Source organism: Schistocerca gregaria, chromosome 7, assembly GCF_023897955.1.
Source record: "Schistocerca gregaria isolate iqSchGreg1 chromosome 7, iqSchGreg1.2, whole genome shotgun sequence".
In the NCBI taxonomy this organism is placed as follows: domain Eukaryota; kingdom Metazoa; phylum Arthropoda; class Insecta; order Orthoptera; family Acrididae; genus Schistocerca; species Schistocerca gregaria.
The window spans coordinates 425888467-425907172 of NC_064926.1; the positions used below are offsets into that span (position 1 = coordinate 425888467).

At 42.2% G+C, this 18706-nt stretch overlaps 1 protein-coding gene across 3 annotated transcripts in view; it reads left to right on the top strand.

Moving 5' to 3' along the window:
* The window catches only part of LOC126281553 (uncharacterized), a 205052-nt gene that overhangs the window by 149176 nt on the left and 37170 nt on the right, over positions 1-18706 (top strand). For all 3 annotated transcript variants that reach the window (XM_049980619.1, XM_049980618.1, XM_049980620.1), the window contains exon 5: positions 9318-9397. In XM_049980619.1, the coding sequence (XP_049836576.1) occupies positions 9318-9397 (80 nt within the window). The remainder of the gene's footprint in view (positions 1-9317; positions 9398-18706) is intronic.

Sequence of the window (18706 nt, forward strand, 5' to 3'; positions counted from 1 at the left end):
CATCACATTGTTGATGATTTCAGTAACGTAATGTGAATATTACCGAGTGCTTCAGCAAGTTCTATTGAAATATTAAAACCGACAAACTGCAGGGACCCATTTCAGATAGCAAATGGAGGAAAAAAGGTTTTATGAACATGTATCCAAAATTTCATTGTTGTCACATTAGATGGTGCTCACGAGTGAAAGTTCCTCTGGCCACATGCCATGTGCTCCTCTGTGTTGCAGGCTGTGTGGTTGACACTGCAGACTGTACGCAGCAGATGGTCCGGTATTCACGTCAGAGACAAGCCGAGATGGTGTTTGTGTCTGGCCAAGTAAATGAAAACGATTGAGAGGTAGCATGGCTATACCAAAACAAGTACCCTCACAGACACCAACCACATCGCACAACATTTCAGGCTCGTTTTGGGCGTTTGTGATCATGGATCTTTCAGACAGGCGAACATGCAGGTAAGCAGAGGACTGTGCATATGTCAAACTTGGAGGAATGAGTTCTATACGATATTTTAGAACCTGGTTCTCCAAATCTTGTGTATGCACAGTCCAGTGCTTCACTGCATTTTATTCTGCCTGGAAAGACCCATGATCACACAAATGTCGAAGACGGGCATTAAATGTTGTGTGACGAGATTTGTGTCTGTGAGGGTAGCTGTTTGGTACAGCCATGCTGTGCCTTGGGTTTATGCAACCTGCAACGCCTTCAGAAAAAAATTATTAGGCCTACAGAAAAAATAGATATCACCTTGACATATAATTTAATGCAGTTCCATTTTGCACTGGGCCATGTTTTCACTGGTAGCCATGGTTTTAGAGTTTCTGAAGTCACACAGTTATCTTTAATTTTATTTCCAAATCTAGCAAAAGTACTGAGTTACACTGCTTTGCTACTTCCAATAAGATAATGCGCCACCTTAATAAGTACTGGAAATTCACATTCTGTCGGTCCATTGATAATGTCAACATTCTATTTGTAGCACTGAAATGTTAACAAAATTTTTTTCAAATATAATCTGCAAATCATCAACATTATCACCATTTATCTCAAATTACCACTTGGTAGTCTCGTATCTTAACCCACAAACGATTCTGGCCGTCTCCCTTCGAACCAGAAGCTTATCCTGGCAGTCTCCCTTCTAACCAAAAACACATCCTGGCAGGGTCGCCAATATCTAGCATACTTGTCTGGTTTGGTATGACCCATCCTTACCACTTACCATGAACAGATAGCTCTGACAGGTTTTAAAGTGTTGTGAACCCAGGCCCTCCCAGGTAAGGAGATCCTAAACACAGTGACGTGTGAATAACAGCTGTTGTAACATGAACTCAAATATGTCAATGGGGAAGGGGTAACTTCCACTTTAGATCAAACAAACGAATTATTATCTGTATTAAATATTTTTTTGTATGAATCACCATATACAGTGGGTTCAGGTTTCATATTTTGCTATGAATCCCGTAACATTAACACAAGAAAATCTTAATGAACCTAACTTAAACCAAGATAAAAACATGAACGTTTAGGAAAACAATACTTACACTAGCGTTATGTCAAGAGAAAAACAAATATTAATATGACTTCAAGTACACTGAACACACGAAACTTTATGCCAAAAATATTACACTGACAGTGTTATAAAATCACACATTTGATCGTACACTGACTGCTGTATTGTAGCTGGACAATATCGTCTATCTGCCGATTGCCTTCCTCCAATTTAAGCCCAAAGAAAGCATGTACAATATGTGGTTGGTATGAAAATGAGGGGATAGGAAAAACTACGCAAATCAGCTCCAGTCTGAAGCAGATCTGAAGTGAACATTTTCTAGTGACTCCTCCACTTAACGCCTGAGCAATACAGTATTTATCTTAACGCAGACTGCGACGATATGGGCGACGGTTGTCGGCTGTGGCGTCGTTTAGCAGCGGATGCGTCGATGCCTTTCATACCTGCAGGCCTGACAATTCTACTCTGGCCTTGACTGGATGTACAGTCATAAACAGCTCTAAGTTTTCATGAGGCGAAAAAAACTACGTTTTTCCCTGGCTAAATCAATTGGCTGTGTCCACCCACCAAAGAAGAGCGACATGTTCACTGTTGCCCCCAAATGATCCGCAGAACTTAACTAGCACAGCTCGTAGCTCGTAAACGCCAATTCGGAGATATTACGAGATATGATGGTCACAGTAAAAGGCCTCTTCCAGAGGCACAACGGAGGAGGGTTGCTACATCCAGCACAAGACCCTTTGAGGAAGAGAGCCCCTCTAATTACTCACTCGTAATGGTCTTTACTGTTGCAGCCTTCCTCCTCTGTAGCATGGGCTCGCCTTCTGCCACAACTAGTGTCGGCCAATGAGTGCTTTTGCTGCAACTTTCATCGTTTCTTTTCCCAAAAAGGGGGTTTAGAAATGAACTGCGGCATATGCCAGTTTCACCCAGTCCAATGAGTGTTCGCCCTTCTTTCACTCGTCGAGTGGGGACGTCGTGCTCTGGTATTCGATGTCTACTCGTCTTACAAAAATGTTCTGACCTATGATAAACTAATTCCAGTTTTTTTCATGTCTGCTGTAAAACTTTACAATGGGCTTGGCCTTGTTTAAGGTTTATTTTCATCAAATTCTATTTCCTTTTACTTTACATATACTATTCGTGCTTAGTCATAAACAAGTTTCCTCGTCTTCTTAGGAAAATGGTCAAAGTATAGAATAATGGTGTACTTTCAAGACGTTACTTATCACATGCGGTTAGTACTTATTTCTTGGATTTCAAACATTGTTAGCTTTTTCTTTCATGCAGATAAAGATAAAAATTGTATAAATACGTGTTTTATTTTTGTCATGTTTCTTGTTTGCACTATGCACTCTCTTCTCTGCTGTTGGCTGCTGCAACAAACTGTCGAACGAAAAATGTTCCCCTTCTGATTAACTCATATATGTTCATCAAATTTTCTCAACAGTATACTACCAAATTATACGAATACCTGTAGTCTTACTGTACCTCTAAGGCATCTTTCTGGTCTCATTTATCTTTGATTTCTCGTCACCTTTCCAGATGAGAAATTGTTCCAATTCTCTTTCATTAGTTCAAAAGATTCTTTTTTTATGTGTACACCTGTACTTTGGATTATAGGTGACCTGCAGATAAGAACTCTAATAGTACCACGTAAACTGTAATATCACTAATATACCTCGGCTCAGTCAACCTTTTGAACTCTATATCTTACAATATATCCCTCATATGCTTTTAAATCCTTATGTGATGCATCCCCAGTGACTTTCCTGTTTATTCCTTCCATTTATGCTTGACTCCATTTCTGTTATTATTATTGTTTCGATGAAATCGACTGTTGTACCCATTACTGTTTCGACCTGAAATCTAATTTCCTTTGATTTCGTCCATTATTTCAGCCTGGCTTCTTTCTGGACCCATTACTATTGCCATTGTTCCTATTTCCTGTTCTCAGCCATCATCGTTATCGTCTTGTTTTCTTTTTCTTGGCTTTTATGCATCATCCTCGCTAAATATAAAGTGTAACTCACGAAGGTTTCTCTTGAAATCCTACACGTTATCTCCTGCTCTACCTGCTAAAGACTGTTGATATGTTAATGATAGTTTCATCGCACATAATCGGTTTAGTTCTCCATCATTGTATGGATTATCGAAACATTGATTCTTCTTTACCACGTTCTCAAAGAATTTGAGTAGATTCTTGTCTTTCGTCCTCTCTCACAGAGTGTTCTGGAGCATTTGATGTTTGATTCTGTTTTGTACTTCAAGCGACTAGAATCCCGACAAAAATGACAATTTAAATTCCTCGCACGATCTAGAAGTTTGAGTTATCCTTCGCATCGTTACTGCAACTGCACTGTCCATGTGTGCACAAATGAAATCTAACTTGTGTGCTAATGGCCAATGTTCTGGTAAACTAGTCTGAAACTGATTGATAAAGGTGCTTGGATGCAACTAATTTCCGTCTTCTATGTTGTTGTTGTTGTTGTGCTCTTCAGTCCTGAGACTGGTTTGATGCAGCTCTCCATGCTACTCTATCCTGTGCAAGCTTCTTCATCTCCCAGTACCTACTACAACCTACATCCTTCTGAATCTGCTTAGTGTATTCATCTCTTGGTCTCCCTCTACGACTTTTACCCTCCACGCTGCCCTCCAATGCAAAATTGGTGATCCTTTGATGCCTCAGAACATGTCCTACCAACCGATCCCTTCTTCTGGTCAAGTTGTGCCACAAACTTCTCTGCAATGCTGAAAATTCATTACAGTGAGGACGTGGTCATTGACAAATTTGGTGTTGGCACCATATGGTGTTTGTTCCAAACCACCACTCCTTCTTCCTATCACATCTCAAGCATTCACTTCCGTGCGTCGTACTGTCATTGGGTATTGCACGCTTCCGCTAGCCTCTATATGTGTATGAAACCGTTGTAGCGGTACCAAGTTATTCGTCTCAAGTTGAGTCACACTTCTTATATTCTCTGCCATTGTTACAGTCCATGACAGGATCGATATCCATTCTTGCCAGTGGCATCAGTCCCTGGTATGGCCAGTACTTTTCCGCACAGCAGCTTGTGGTACTGCAGATCGCTCTCGTGAACGTTGGTAGTGTACGTTACATTTTACACTTGACATATCGGATTTTGTTGTGCTCTCCGCAATTCTATCTCCACATGAGGCATCCTCTGTCTCTGATCAATTGTTACGTTTGTTTGCAGTTTGACAGTTTGCCTCGACAAACCCTCTTGCATACTATGCATTTGACGTCCTTGTGTCAACAAACCCTCTTGCACACTTTGCGCCAAGTACTGCAACACATCAAACATTTTATCTGGTACGTTTGTATCTTTGCCGGTAGTCATTTGATGTGATCTTACTCTCTTCTGCCTTTCACGCACCGTTTCCTTAAGTTCTGAATAGAGTGCAGGTGCACTGGCATACGTTCGTTCGGCCCTATCATGTGAAAATTGGCTCATTACGTCTACACTCGGTTCGAGATACTCCAACCCAGCTCCATCTAAATTTACGTCTGTGTCACGATCTACCTCTCCTCCGTTCTCACTATCAACCACTGATGTGAAGGTCTTGAAGTTGTCTCAGTTTAATGATGTGACATTGTCGTTACTAACCCATGCTGATCACACAACTTTCCCTGTAAGACATGTTCGCCCCTTCCAGCTCGTCTACCATACGTTTTTGATCTGGCCTATGTCCTCCCATCATTTCCGATTTTTCTAACAATCTGTGAGCTTTTCGCCGTTTACGTGCTTGACTTCCCGTAAACATGCGATCATATGACTTAACACGCCTCCATCTATTGTCCTGTATGAACTCTAGATTGCAACGCAAGATTTCTCTAAGTCAAATGCTGCAATGCTGTCAACGATGGCTAGAGCAGAATCCAACATATACGATATGACATCACCTGCGCTCCAACAAAACACAAATAAATGTTATGAATTATACTAACTTCTGAAATTAAAAAAGAAATTATGTTAAAAACTTTTCATTACAAAACCTTCACCTAATTCAAAAGGCAGTCACATATTTATTTTTAATTTCACTTCCGGATCTAGCAAAAGTTTGGAGTTACACTTCTTTGCTAATGCACCACCTATATAAGTACTGCAAATTCACAATCTGTCGGTCAATTAATAACGTCAACATTCTATTTGTAACACTGAAATGTTAACAAAATTATTCAAATCACACTTCCACAGGATAACACATCCGATCTACAAATCATCAACAGTATCATCTTCTATCTCAAATTACCACTTGATAGTCTCCTATCCTAACCCACAAACGATTCTCGCGGTCTCCCTTCGAACCGAAAACCGGATCCTGGCAGGCTTCCTTCTAACCAAAACCGCAACCTGGCAGGGTGGCCATTATCTAACATACTTGTAGGGTTTGGCATGACCCGTCCTTACCACTTAACACATACGGATAGCTCTGACAAGTTTTAAAGTGCCTGTGAACCCACACCCTCCCAGGTAAGGAGATCCTAGACACAGTGACATTTAGGCATCAGAATGATAGCCGTTATAACATGGCCTAAAATATGGCAATGAGGAAGGGGTGACCTCTACTTCAGATCAAACAAACGAACTATTACCCCTACTAAATATTTTTGTTGTAATATCCACCATACACAGTGGGTTCAGGTTGCATATTTGGCTATGAATACCATTAAATTAACACAAGAAATTCTTAAGGAGCCCAATTTCAAGCAAGATAAACACATGAAAGTTTACGAAAACAAATCTTACACTAGCATAATGTCAAGAGAAAAACAAATACTAATGTGGCTTCAGGTACACTGAACGCACAAAAACGTATGCCAGAAATATTATAATGACAGTGTTATAAATCACACAATTGATCGTACGCTGACTACTCTATTATAGCTGTACAATATCGACTATCTGCCGAACGCCTTCCTCGAATTTAGACCCCAAGAACACACGTGCAATGTGTGGCTGACATGGACACGATGGAATGTGAAAAACTACGCAGATCAACTCCAGTCTAAATCTGCTACAGAAATGCTACTTGTCTATCAACATGCAGAGTACGTGGATTTTGTTAGTATCGAGTTTAAGAGAGCCAAGCATAAATTGATTATTGTCCACACTATCCAAATAACGTGATTGTGAACAAAGTGTGGTTTGCGGGATATCAAATTCATCGATTTGGCAAAAATTGTTACCTGTTAAAATTGATCCTGTCAGCTTAACAAGTTATTCAAGAGAATCGAAGTGGCCTTGAAATACGTTTTTCTTGAATAACTCGAAAACAATGGCCTCTATCGAAAACGTACGCCAGTCGGTCTTAATACTATAAAAATGTGTGATTCTGTTTGGAATGGTAAGTAATACAAGGTGTGGACAAAAATATGAAAACAGAATGAAATGATACATTAACTTTCCTAATATTGTGTTGGAAAATAGTAAACATTCCAAACAGCTTCCAGTAACTGCCCACTCCACATTCTCGTCCAACACCAATCTTCAACCCTCCAAGGCCTTTTTTAAGAGACTGAAAGCGTGACATTCGGATAGGGAGAGATCTGGACTACAGGGTAGATGCTCGAATGTCTCCCACTTTTGTTGGCGTAATTTCTGCATGATGAAATTTGCAATATGGCACCGTTCATTGTCAGGAAGCAGCAGCACTCGCCTATTTGCTTATTGATTTCAAGGGACCTGGTAACTCCATCATCTTGAGTGGTACTGGGCAATGCTGGAGAAATTACGGGAAAATTGCCACAAATGGTGCTGCTGCTTCAAGATCACGCACAGCCACATGTCGCAAAAGTCGCATGACAGAAGTTACGCCAACACAAGTGGGAGACACTTGAGCACTCGATCTGTAGTCCTGATCTTTACCCCATGCGATTACCACGCCTTCGGTCCCTTAAAAAGGGTCTTGTAAGGGTGGATGAGGATGTGCAGCAGGCAGTTACGTACTTCTTCACGCAGCAGAACATGGTATTCTACAAACTGATAGCTTCAACCTGGTGCATTGGTGGGATGATTGCCTCAATGCTCACAGTGAGTTAGCTGACTGGCATACCGACTCTGGACTGTAGGGCCTTCGAGCAGAAACTTTTTGATCGTTTCTTGTACGTGTGGGAAACATTTACAAGAGACATTCTTTTTTATCGTCCACGTGGCAATCCTTTAGGAATGCTGCTCTCGGTGTTTACTCACCTTAAAAACTCATTCCATGTGTGGTATTTCGTATGGTAGATTTTCCCAGTTCTAAACACTGTTTTGTGTTTAATACACTCGTGGTAATTGAAATAAGAACACCGTGAATTCATTGTCCCAGGAAGGAGAAACTTTATTGGCACATTCCTGGGGTCAGATACATCACATGATCACACTGACAGAACCACAGGCACATAGACACAGGCAACAGAGCATGCACAATGTCGGCACTAGTACAGTGTATATCCACCTTTCGCAGCAATGCAGGCTGCTATTCTCTCATGGAGACGATCGTAGAGATGCTGGATGTAGTCCTGTGGAACGGCTTGCCATGCCATTTCCACCTGGCGCCTCAGTTGGACCAGCGTTCGGCTGGACGTGCAGACCGCGTGAGACGAGGTTTCATCCAGTCCCAAACATGCTCAATGGGGGACAGATCCGGAGATCTTGCTGGCCAGGGTAGTTGACTTACACCTTCTAGAGCACATTGGGTGGCACGGGATACATGCGGACGTGCATTGTCCTGTTGGAACAGCAAGTTCCCTTGCCGGTCTAGGAATGGTAGAACGATGGGTTCGATGACGGTTTGGATGTACCGTGCACTATTCAGTGTCCCCTCGACGATCACCAGAGGTGTACGGCCAGTGTAGGAGTTCGTCCCCACACCATGATGCCGGGTGTTGGCCCTGTGTGCCTCGGTCGTATGCAGTCCTGATTGTGGCGCTCACCTGCACGGCGCCAAACACGCATACGACCATCATTGGCACCAAGGCAGAAGCGACTCTCATCGCTGAAGACGACACGTCTCCATTCGTCCCTCCATTCACGCCTGTCGCGACACCACTGGAGGCGGGCTGCACGATGTTGGGGCGTGAGCGGAAGACGGCCTAACGGTGTGCGGGACCGTAGCCCAGCTTCATGGAGACGGTTGCGAATGGTCCTCGCCGATACCCCAGGAGCAACAGTGTCCCTAATTTGCTGGGAAGTGGCGGTGCGGTCCCCTACGGCACTGCGTAGGATCCTACGGTCTTGGCGTGCATCCGTGCGTCGCTGCGGCCCGGTCCCAGGTCGACGGGCACGTGCACCTTCCGCCGACCACTGGTGACAACATCGATGTACTGTGGAGACCTCACGCCCCACGTGTTGAGCAATTCGGCGGTACGTCCACCCGGCCTCCCGCATGCCCACTATACGCCCTCGCTCAAAGTCCATCAACTGCACATACGGTTCACGTCCACGCTGTCGCGGCATGCTACCAGTGTTAAAGACTGCGATGGAGCTCCGTATGCCACGGCAAACTGGCTGACACTGACGGCGACGGTGCACAAATGCTGCGCAGCTAGCGCCATTCGACGGCCAACACCGCGGTTCCTGGTGTGTCCGCTGTGCCGTGCGTGTGATCATTGCTTGTACAGCCCTCTCGCAGTGTCCGGAGCAAGTATGGTGGGTCTGACACACCGGTGTCAATGTGTCCTTTTTTCCATTTCCGGGAGTGTAGAAGTAATGCCCAGAAATAGCTGTGTTCACTAGGAAATCTGTACCCAACTCCATTTTCAGCTAATAACCTCAGCACAAGACATTTTCTGTGTTTCAGATGTTGCAGGATGCGTCGCCATCTGCCTTGGCGTCCTGGTCATTATCACCAGCAGCGTGCTACTCGTCGGCGTCAAGAAGGTATCGCTCTCATACACTCATCTACTGCAAGCTTCGATTCTGTTAAATAAATCTCTTCTACAACAAGCTCTTTGCTTTCCATATTTTGAAAGTGGTTGATTAACCGAAACAAAAACAAAAAATGCCCAGTAAATATTGTCTCTAAAGAGCATATGAAACCCTGAGCCGCTTTGACGCCACCACAATCGGCTGTTGAATGGGAGGACTGGTCATCAAGGTGTGAAGGGAAATTTTCTCACACTTCGTTCACAGTACTTTTATAATACACAAACACTGTCCGAACAGTTAGCCGTGTCATCCTCAGCTCTCAGGCGTCGCTTGATAAGGATATGGAGGGGCATGTGGCCGCAAACCGTTCTCCTGGGCGTTATCAGTTGTCGTGACAGGTGCGGCTACTTCTCCATCAAGTAGCTCACCAGTTGCCCTCACAAGGGCTGAGTGCATTCCACTTGCCAACTGCACTCAGCAGAACGTCACAGTGACCTATCCAAGTGTTAGCCAAGCCCGGCACGCTTAACTTTGATGATCTGATGGGAACCGGCTGTTGCCGGCCGCTGTGGCAGAGCGGTTCTAGGCGCTTCAGTCGGGAAGCGCGCTTCTGCTACGGTCGCAGGTTCGAATCCTGCCTTGGGCATGGATGTGTGTTATGTCCATAGGTTAGTTACGTTTAAGTAGTTCTAAGTCTAGGGGAGTGATGACCTCGGATGTTACGTACCATAGAGCTTAGAACCATTTGAAACGGTGTTACCCCTATGCCAAGGCTATTCGCACTTTATATGACACCAATACAAAATATACAGTGAATGATGAAATGCAACATTTACGCAAGCCGGTCATGGCAACCATTAAACGGCATTCATTAACTTTAGAAGTTAAGTTAAAAATATATCAACGTAGCAACGAAAGCAACCAAGGAAATTTTAAAATCAATCAATTACTCAGAGCAAACGCTGTAAAGATGAAGGAAAAGTGCCACACTGGGTAACTGTAAAATATTCTTTGGTTTACAAATAAGGCAGAATCATGTACAATCAAAGAGAAATTTTAAGTTAGTAAACCACATAGTCAAACACATCCATCTAATGTCTCAGATGGCTATACAAATTAAATACATTAGGGCGATCTTGTAGGCTCATATTAGCAATTCAATAAATAATTAATAACCAAAACAATTAATTACAAAACAAATTCAGGATAACAAGAATTCAGATGAGCTTAACGGCTCGGATTAATCAGGTGTTCCACTGATGTTAAACGAAAGGAAAAACTACAGACATATTGAACTCTAAGACAATTAATTAACTGATTAAAACTTCCCTCAAAAGTTTAGTTAATATAACTACTACAACTATTCTGGCGTAATAAGGTACAGACTAAAACTCCATTATGGAAGAAATAAGCACTTACAGTGACACCAAAAATTGTGGTAGTTTCAATGGATAGATATAATTTCATTATGACTCGGGTTACAACTTACTCTATTCGGACTCAGATGCCCTAGAGGCATCGGTCCAATCACAGAGCACCGGCTCATACAGGATACCCATTCTAGAACAAATTAAGATCTCGAATGAGAACCCATTAGGCACCGGCGTAACACAAGGAGATAGGGAAGTGGAATAAAATTTTACAATCTGGATACTACAATTAGATAAATTACAAAGTATCGCATAGCAAAGAGTGAGAAATAGACAACGGCTTGAGTGATCTTTGAAATTAAGGCAGAAGCTCGAGGCCGAACTTCTTAGAGGGGTTGCTTAGAATAGTAAATTCTGTTGCATGTACGTGGTTAGAATACCTACCAAATACCATTCGAGACGAGTGGGTTATACACTTATCAACTGCAAGGTAAGTATCTACAGGAAATGACTCAGCTCAAACTGTTGACTGTTAGGAGACCGCTGCTAGCGAAGCAGCACCAAGTTCAAGTGCACTTAATGCATTCCAATCCTGATTGGAACAGTATTAAAATACATCCCACTCTACACAGGCCCCAACATATGGCTCGCAACAACAAAAATATTACCTTTATTCGAAATGACTTGAGAATTAAAATTCAATTTTAAAACAGCAGTATTTACGACCGTCAAATTTTAACCTGAATTCGGAGTAGGTATTAAAATCCATGGAGAAGAAATCAAAATGTTGAGGTTCGCCGATGACATCGTAATTCTGTCAGAGACAGCAAAGGAATTGGAAGAGCAGTTGAACGGAATGGATAGTGTCTTGAAAGGAGGATATAAGATGAACATCAACAAAAGCAAAACGAGGGTAATGGAATGTAGTCGAATTAAGTCTGGTGATGCTGAGGGAATTAGAGTAGGAAATTAGACACTTAAAGTAGTAAAGGAGTTTTGCTATTTAGGAAGTAAAATAACTGATGATGGTCGAAGTAGAGAGGATATAAAATGTAGACTGGCAATGGCAAGGAAAGCGTTTCTGAAGAAGAGAAATTTGTTAACATCGAGTATAGATTTAAGTGTCAGGAAGTCATTTCTGAAAGTATTTGTATGGAGTGTAGCCATGTATGGAAGTGAAACATGGGCGATAACTAGTTTGGACAATAAGAGAATAGAAGCTTTCGAAATGTGGTGCTACAGAAGAATGCTGAAGATTAAATGGGTAGATCACATAACTAATGAGGAAGTATTGAACAGGATTGGGGAGAAGATAAGTTTGTGGCACAACTTGACCAGAAGAAGGGATCGGTTGGTAGGACATGTTCTGAGGCATCAAGGGTTTCCACGTAGTATTGGAGGGCAGCATGGAGGGTAAAAATCGTAGAGGGAGACCAAGAGATGAATACACTAAGCAGATTCAGAAGGATGTAGGTTGTAGTAGGTACTGGGAGATGAAGAAGCTTGCACAAGATAGAGTAGAATGGAGAGCTGCATCAAACCAGTCTCAGGACTGAAGACCACAACAACAACAATGGCGGTCACTTTAAATAACAGACAGTACTTTACCTACACCACTGGATAATTTAAGAAATAGTCCAACAACGATCGCAGAAAAACCGCGCGGTCAACGGAAGCGTCCGACTGCAACCGTCTGCTTTACCTGTGGGGCAATAGTGCGGTGCATGACGACACCATGGCGCGGTGTTTTTGAGTTTTTCCATGTTTACAGATGTCGTATTGTCGTATTTGATGGCGCTCTCTGATGGTGGATGTTAAAGTGTTGAGTGTAATTTGTGGTACTGGTTAATTTGCATCTTGCTTGTCATTGTGGTAACGTGGGTTTATTTGAGTCTGGGTAGTCAATGCTGTAACGTGAATTTGGAAGTGTTTACTTGGTTTCCAGTTAGTTATTACGTTTTTATTTTGCCTATGTGTTTGGCGTTTTTGTTTAGGTCTGATTAGTTTGGTGTTTGTCACGTATTTTTTGTTTTGTTTTGTGCGTGCTTGTGTGTGTGTGTGTGTGTGTGTGTGTGTGTGTGTGTGTGTGGCCCACGTAGATGATTTTATCGAAACTTTTTGTTCGTAAATAATTTTTATTTTGGTTTTATTGAGTAGCAATTGTTATGTTTTGTCTGTTTTCTGTTTATTGCATTTCGGTTATGTTTTAATTGATCTAGTGAATGTGAATTGTATTGGGTTTTCGAGTTGTGGGGGTTTTGGTTTCTGTGGTGTTTTTTGAGTTATGTAGGTATGTGAAATTTTTGGTTGTGTTTTTTTTATTTGTGGTTTGCTAGTAGGTAACAAGAATTGTGCTTGAGCTATATAGATCAAGAGAAATGTCCTATTCCACTTTTCGGAGGTGCAGGTGCTGTTTGTTTTTGGCTTTCTTTGAACTATATAGGTTAAATGAAATGTCCACTTCCGCTTTTCGGACTTGCAGATGTTGGTTTTTTTGGTATCGTGGTCATCGTTTGAACTACATAGGACAAGTACAGCGTACGATTCCTGTTAGTTTTGTGGCTCTAGCGTTATGTCCTAAGCTGAGATTTTTTACGTATAACATTTGTTTTGGGTTGGTGCAGTATGTTTTACTATTATATGTTCAGGTTGCCCCCGCCCTTAATCCCTGTCTCCCATGGTTGTCCCGTTAGTTTCATTTTATTGTTGAAGTGGCTAGTTCTTGTGACGGTTTTATTTTTGTTCGCGTTTATTGGCATTTGTATGTAGTTACGACATCGTTGCTATTTTGTATACGCTGGAAATAGGTGTTTCCGCCATATTGGTGACGTCATGGGTCAAAGTAGACGGGTGGAATCGGATGCTTCCCTATTCCCAACCGCATATAAGGCACAAATTCCTAACAATATTATCGCTTAACCAAGTGCACTAACGCCTAGGTATTAATAGCAACACACCCAACCTGACAAATTCTTAAGCGAATCATCAAAAGTACTTACGGTTTCTTGCGATAAACATGGATACAGGGACCACCTTCAGAGGGCTTATAATTTCAGTTAATCTCTTAATAGGTGCCAGGTACCGATAGATTTCATTGAACAGAACAGCCTTTACAGTCCATGATACACAGGCGGAAATGTTTAAACCAAGCCACTCATCACCAAAATTTTCTTCATGTAACTTGCAAAACAAATCACTGTTTACACATTTGCGATCTCAAAATATAATCGCAAGATCCGTTTAAGCGAGGAGGTAGTTAGAAATGGTTAAATTTAAATGACTTCCAGGAATGTAACGTCAGATTCACTTTTGATAAACATAAGCCTTTGGCACCTTACACTGATCGAGCAAAAGGAGAGCAGTACAAAATATCAAGAGTTACACTTTCAGTTTTGTTCACCAAACGAATTTGCTAGTCGCTTCGTTTCTCGCCGTCCGGCAATTTAACCCAGCCACGGTGCACTTACTTCCCGAAGCCGTTTCGTCCGCCAGGAGTAGTAATTGCACAACCAGCCTCTGGCCCCGTGCAAGACATATCGACGCCTCATTTCTATCCTCTCGCTGGTAGCTCGAACACGTCGTGTCAATTCCACTCTCCAGAACCACTGTATCAGAACTGCCCTACTGCCCAGCCGTCTACCACACTTACACGTTGTGCATTTTAAACCCAAAAATGCTCTCCAAACCCGCCGTCAAAGACATTAGCAGCGGACCGCGATGATCGATAGCGGCCGGATATCGATGGGCCACCGCCTGGCCGTGGCGTCAGCAACTCAAGCGAGTCGGCACGGCTCAGCATACAATAGTTATGAGCATCTGTTCATTTTCGATATTGTGAAAGTATCTCTTCTACTGACCAAGCGTTCATAGATCTTAAGATATGCACCTTGGAGATAGTGTTTACTGTTCACGTTTTTCCTGGTTTGCTCCATACTACTACCTCCTCCCAAAATATGGAAAGCAAAGAGCTTACAGTAGAAGATATTTGTTTCACAGTATCGAAGATGAGGAAGTACATGTTAGAGCACAGCTTCAAATAATCGTTCCTGTCATATCCCTGAATATTGAGGCAGACCTCATGGGCTGATGGACAGGGATAGCTGAGTATTGTGGAAGGTGTTTGTGAAAAATGCTGCGAAAACAATGGAGGGATTCAATCGTCAGTTCAAAGTACTATTAACTGTCCAGCTAGCACAGTGACTGTGCATAAGAAGTTAAAAAGAATTGGATATAATGGTGGAGCAGCTTCTCTTATGCCACACATTTCTGTATTCAGGTGGTGTAAAGGATGATACTGGTGAACGGTGGATGACTGCAAATGAGTGATCTGGAGTGATGAATCACGCTACACCGTGTGGAAACTTGGTGGAAGGGTCTGGGTTTATCGAATGGCTAGAGAACGTTAGCTGCTGTCATACGTCCAACAGTGAAGTACGGAGGAAGTGGCATTACGATAAGGGTTTGTTTTTCGTGGTTAGGTTTTGAACCCCTTATTCCACTTAAGAAAAGCTAAATGCCGAAGGATATTAAAACATTTTACAGCGTGCTGCGTACAGATGAGGAATAGTTCAGAGATGGTGATCGTATCAACATGACAATACACACTGTCATAAAGCAGGAACTGTGAGATAAAGGTTTATGGACAATATAAATCCTGAAATGGATTGGCCTGCCCAGAGTCCCCTCTGGATTCTACTGGAACACCTTTGGGATGAATGAGAAAGTCTATTTCGCTCCGGACCCGTGTGTCCAACGTCATTACCCCGCCTGGTTTCGGCTCTTGAGGAAAGATCAACTGCCTTTTCTCCACAGGGCTTTAGACATCTCGTTGAAAGTGTACTCGGCAGAGTTCAAGCTGTCGTAAAGGCGATGGATGGACACACCCCATATTAATTTTCAGTAAGAGGTGTCCAGATACCTTTGATCAGATAGTGTATAGAGTATATAGAGTCCAATCTACTTTTTGTGAACGCTAGGCATCCTTTTGACATGAAATGTTGTACTGGATCATAAACTGAAAACCTCTAGTGATAAAGCACAAACACACACACACAGGTTCCATGTTTGCCCCAAAAACAAATTAAGCTTTTTTCTATTTCCCTTGTTTCAGTCAATGTTTTCGGCGTGTTTCCATTAGTTGCAAGGCAAATGCTTGTACTGGTTACACTCTCCCATTTATTCTCAGTTGGGATCACCCTCTGACGAATTAACATATCGCCTGGTAAATTGCTGAAAATATACCGACATGCATGGGTTTTACAGATTTTGAAAGAGTTTTTCATTTTGTAAGCCATACTACAGTTATAAGGGCACTGACCGAACGAAATGGGGCAGCAAAATACATAAACATATTGTGTTACATCCGTGATACCTTGATGGCTTCTGTCAGCTTTGGAAAACACATGAGGAACCTTTTCACAGAAAGAGAAGTTAAGCAAGGGGACCCTATACCCCCGAAACTATTTATAGCAGTCCTTGAGATGGCTAGTGCAGAATTATTCGGTAAGGAAGGGAGTTTAGAATAAGAGGGAAAAGATTCACTAACTTAGGATTTTTAGAATATAGTACCTCCTAGCCAACAATATTGTATTTGCAATCCACCATATTAGATGTATCAGATAGTTGCGAAAATGGTGGCCTTTAGATAGATTTGTGCAAAACAAATATTATGCACAAGTGGTTAAGCGCAAAAGAATTTTGATCAATTGCCTAAAAATGTTAACAAACCTGATTATATTGGGCAGTTAATTGATATCTGAGGAATCTTACCAGTAAAACCTTAAATTTTCCGCCGAATTAGGCTAGGTTGGAGATCTTATGGAAGAAACACGACCGTCTTTATATCTGATACACCAACAAACTTAAAAAAAAGTTTGCTTTCGAACAGTGTGTTCTTCCTACACTAACACATGGCTGTGAAATTTGGAGTTTAAAAGAGTTTTACAAAAGAAAACTACGGACAGCTCAATGAGCAATGGAACGTCACTCCTACATCTCACTAAGAAAGATCGGAAAAGAAGTGAAGACTTAAGAGCAGTAACAGGAGTTCATGATGTTGTGGAAAGGGTAAAGGCTCTAAAATCTACATGGCTACTCTGCAAATCACACTTACGTGCCTGGAGGAGGGTTCATCGAACCACCTTCACACTAATTATGTATTATTCTACTCTCGAACAGCACGCAGAAAAAAACGAACACTTACATCTTTCCGTGTGAGCCCAAATTACCCTTATTTTATTATGATGATCGATTCTCCCTATGTAGTTCAGGATCAACAAAACATTTTCGCATTCGGAGGAGAGAGAAGATCCTGCCGCAACGAAAAACACCTTTGTTTTAATGATGTACAGCCCAAATGCTGTATCATGTCAGTGACACTCTCTCCCCTATTTCTCGATGGCAAAAAACGTACTGCCTTTCTTTGAACTTTCTAGATGTACTCCACTAATGCTATCTCGTAAGGTTTCCACACCACGCAGCAGTATTCCAAGAGAGGACGTGCAAGTGTAGTGTTAGCAGTCTCTAGTAGATCAGTTACATTTTCTCAGTGTTCTGCCAATAAAACGTAGTCTTTGGTTCGCCTTCGCCACGAAATTTTCTTTCCAATTTAATTTATTTGTGATTGTGACTCCCAGGTATTTAGTTGAATTTATTGCGTTTAGATTTGACTGATTTATCGTGTAACCGAAGTTTAACTGATTCCTTTTAGCACTCACGTGGATCACCTTACACTTTTTATTATTTAGGGTCAATTGCCAATTTTCTCACCGAAGAGTTATCTTATCTAAATTGCTTTGCAGTTGGTTTTGATCTTCTGATGACTTTAATAGACGGTAAACGACAGCATAATCTGTAAACAATTTAAGATGAATGCTCAGATTCTCTCCTAAATCGTTAATATAGACAAGGAACAGCAGCGGGCCTATAGCACTACCCTGGAGAACGCCAGAAATCACTTCTGTTTCACTTGATAACTTCCCGTCAATTACTATGAACTGTGACCTCTCTGAAAGAAATCACAAATCCAGTTGCATAGCTGAAACTATATTCCATAAGCACTCAATTTGATTACAAGCCGCTTGAGAGTTACAGTGTCAGAAGCCTTCTGGAAATCTAGGAAAACGGAATCAATTTGAAATCCCTTGTCGATAGCATTCATAATAGATTTTCACTCTGCAGAGGAGTGTGCGCTGATATGAAACTTCCTGGCAGATTAAAACTGTGTGCCGGAAACATCCCCGAGGTTGTGGCTAAGTCATGTCTCCGCAACATCCTTTCTTTCAGGAGTGCTAGTTCCGCAAAGTTCGCTGTAAAGTTTGGAGGGTAGACGACGACGTACTGACAGAAGTAAAGCTGTGAGGACGGGGCGTGAGTCATGCATGGGTAGCTCAGTTGGTAGAGCACTTGCCCGCAAAAGGCGAAGGTCCCGAGTTCGAGTCTCGGTCCGGCAAACAGTTTTAATATGCCAGGAAGTTTCATCAGTCTGATACATTTCCTACGTCTTCGGTGAAGCCGAGACTCCTAGTTGTTGTTACCTGGCTAAGTTGATTGGCATGGTACACGCTATTTGGCTGGAATAGCGCTTACGTCGAGGTCCTCAAAACGCTCGCAATCGACGATTTGCTGCAAGACAAGAGCGAATTTTTGTGTCTGCATTCGCCTATATCGAAACTGGTGGCCACGCTTTTTCTTTTTGGCCAATCAGAGCATTCGTCCTTGTTATAACTCCACCCACTAGAGTTTCCATAGCCCATCAAAGGCGTCGTTTCTTTCGCAGTGCAGAGTTTAACTTCTGCTAAAATGTAAATGTCGTGTGACTAGGGCCTCCCGTCGGGTAAACTGGTCGCCCGGTGCAAGTGCCGCAGGGGAGTGTCATAGGACCGTTGCTATTCACAATATACAGAAATGACCTGGTGGATGACATCAGAAGTTCACTGAGGCTTTTTGCAGA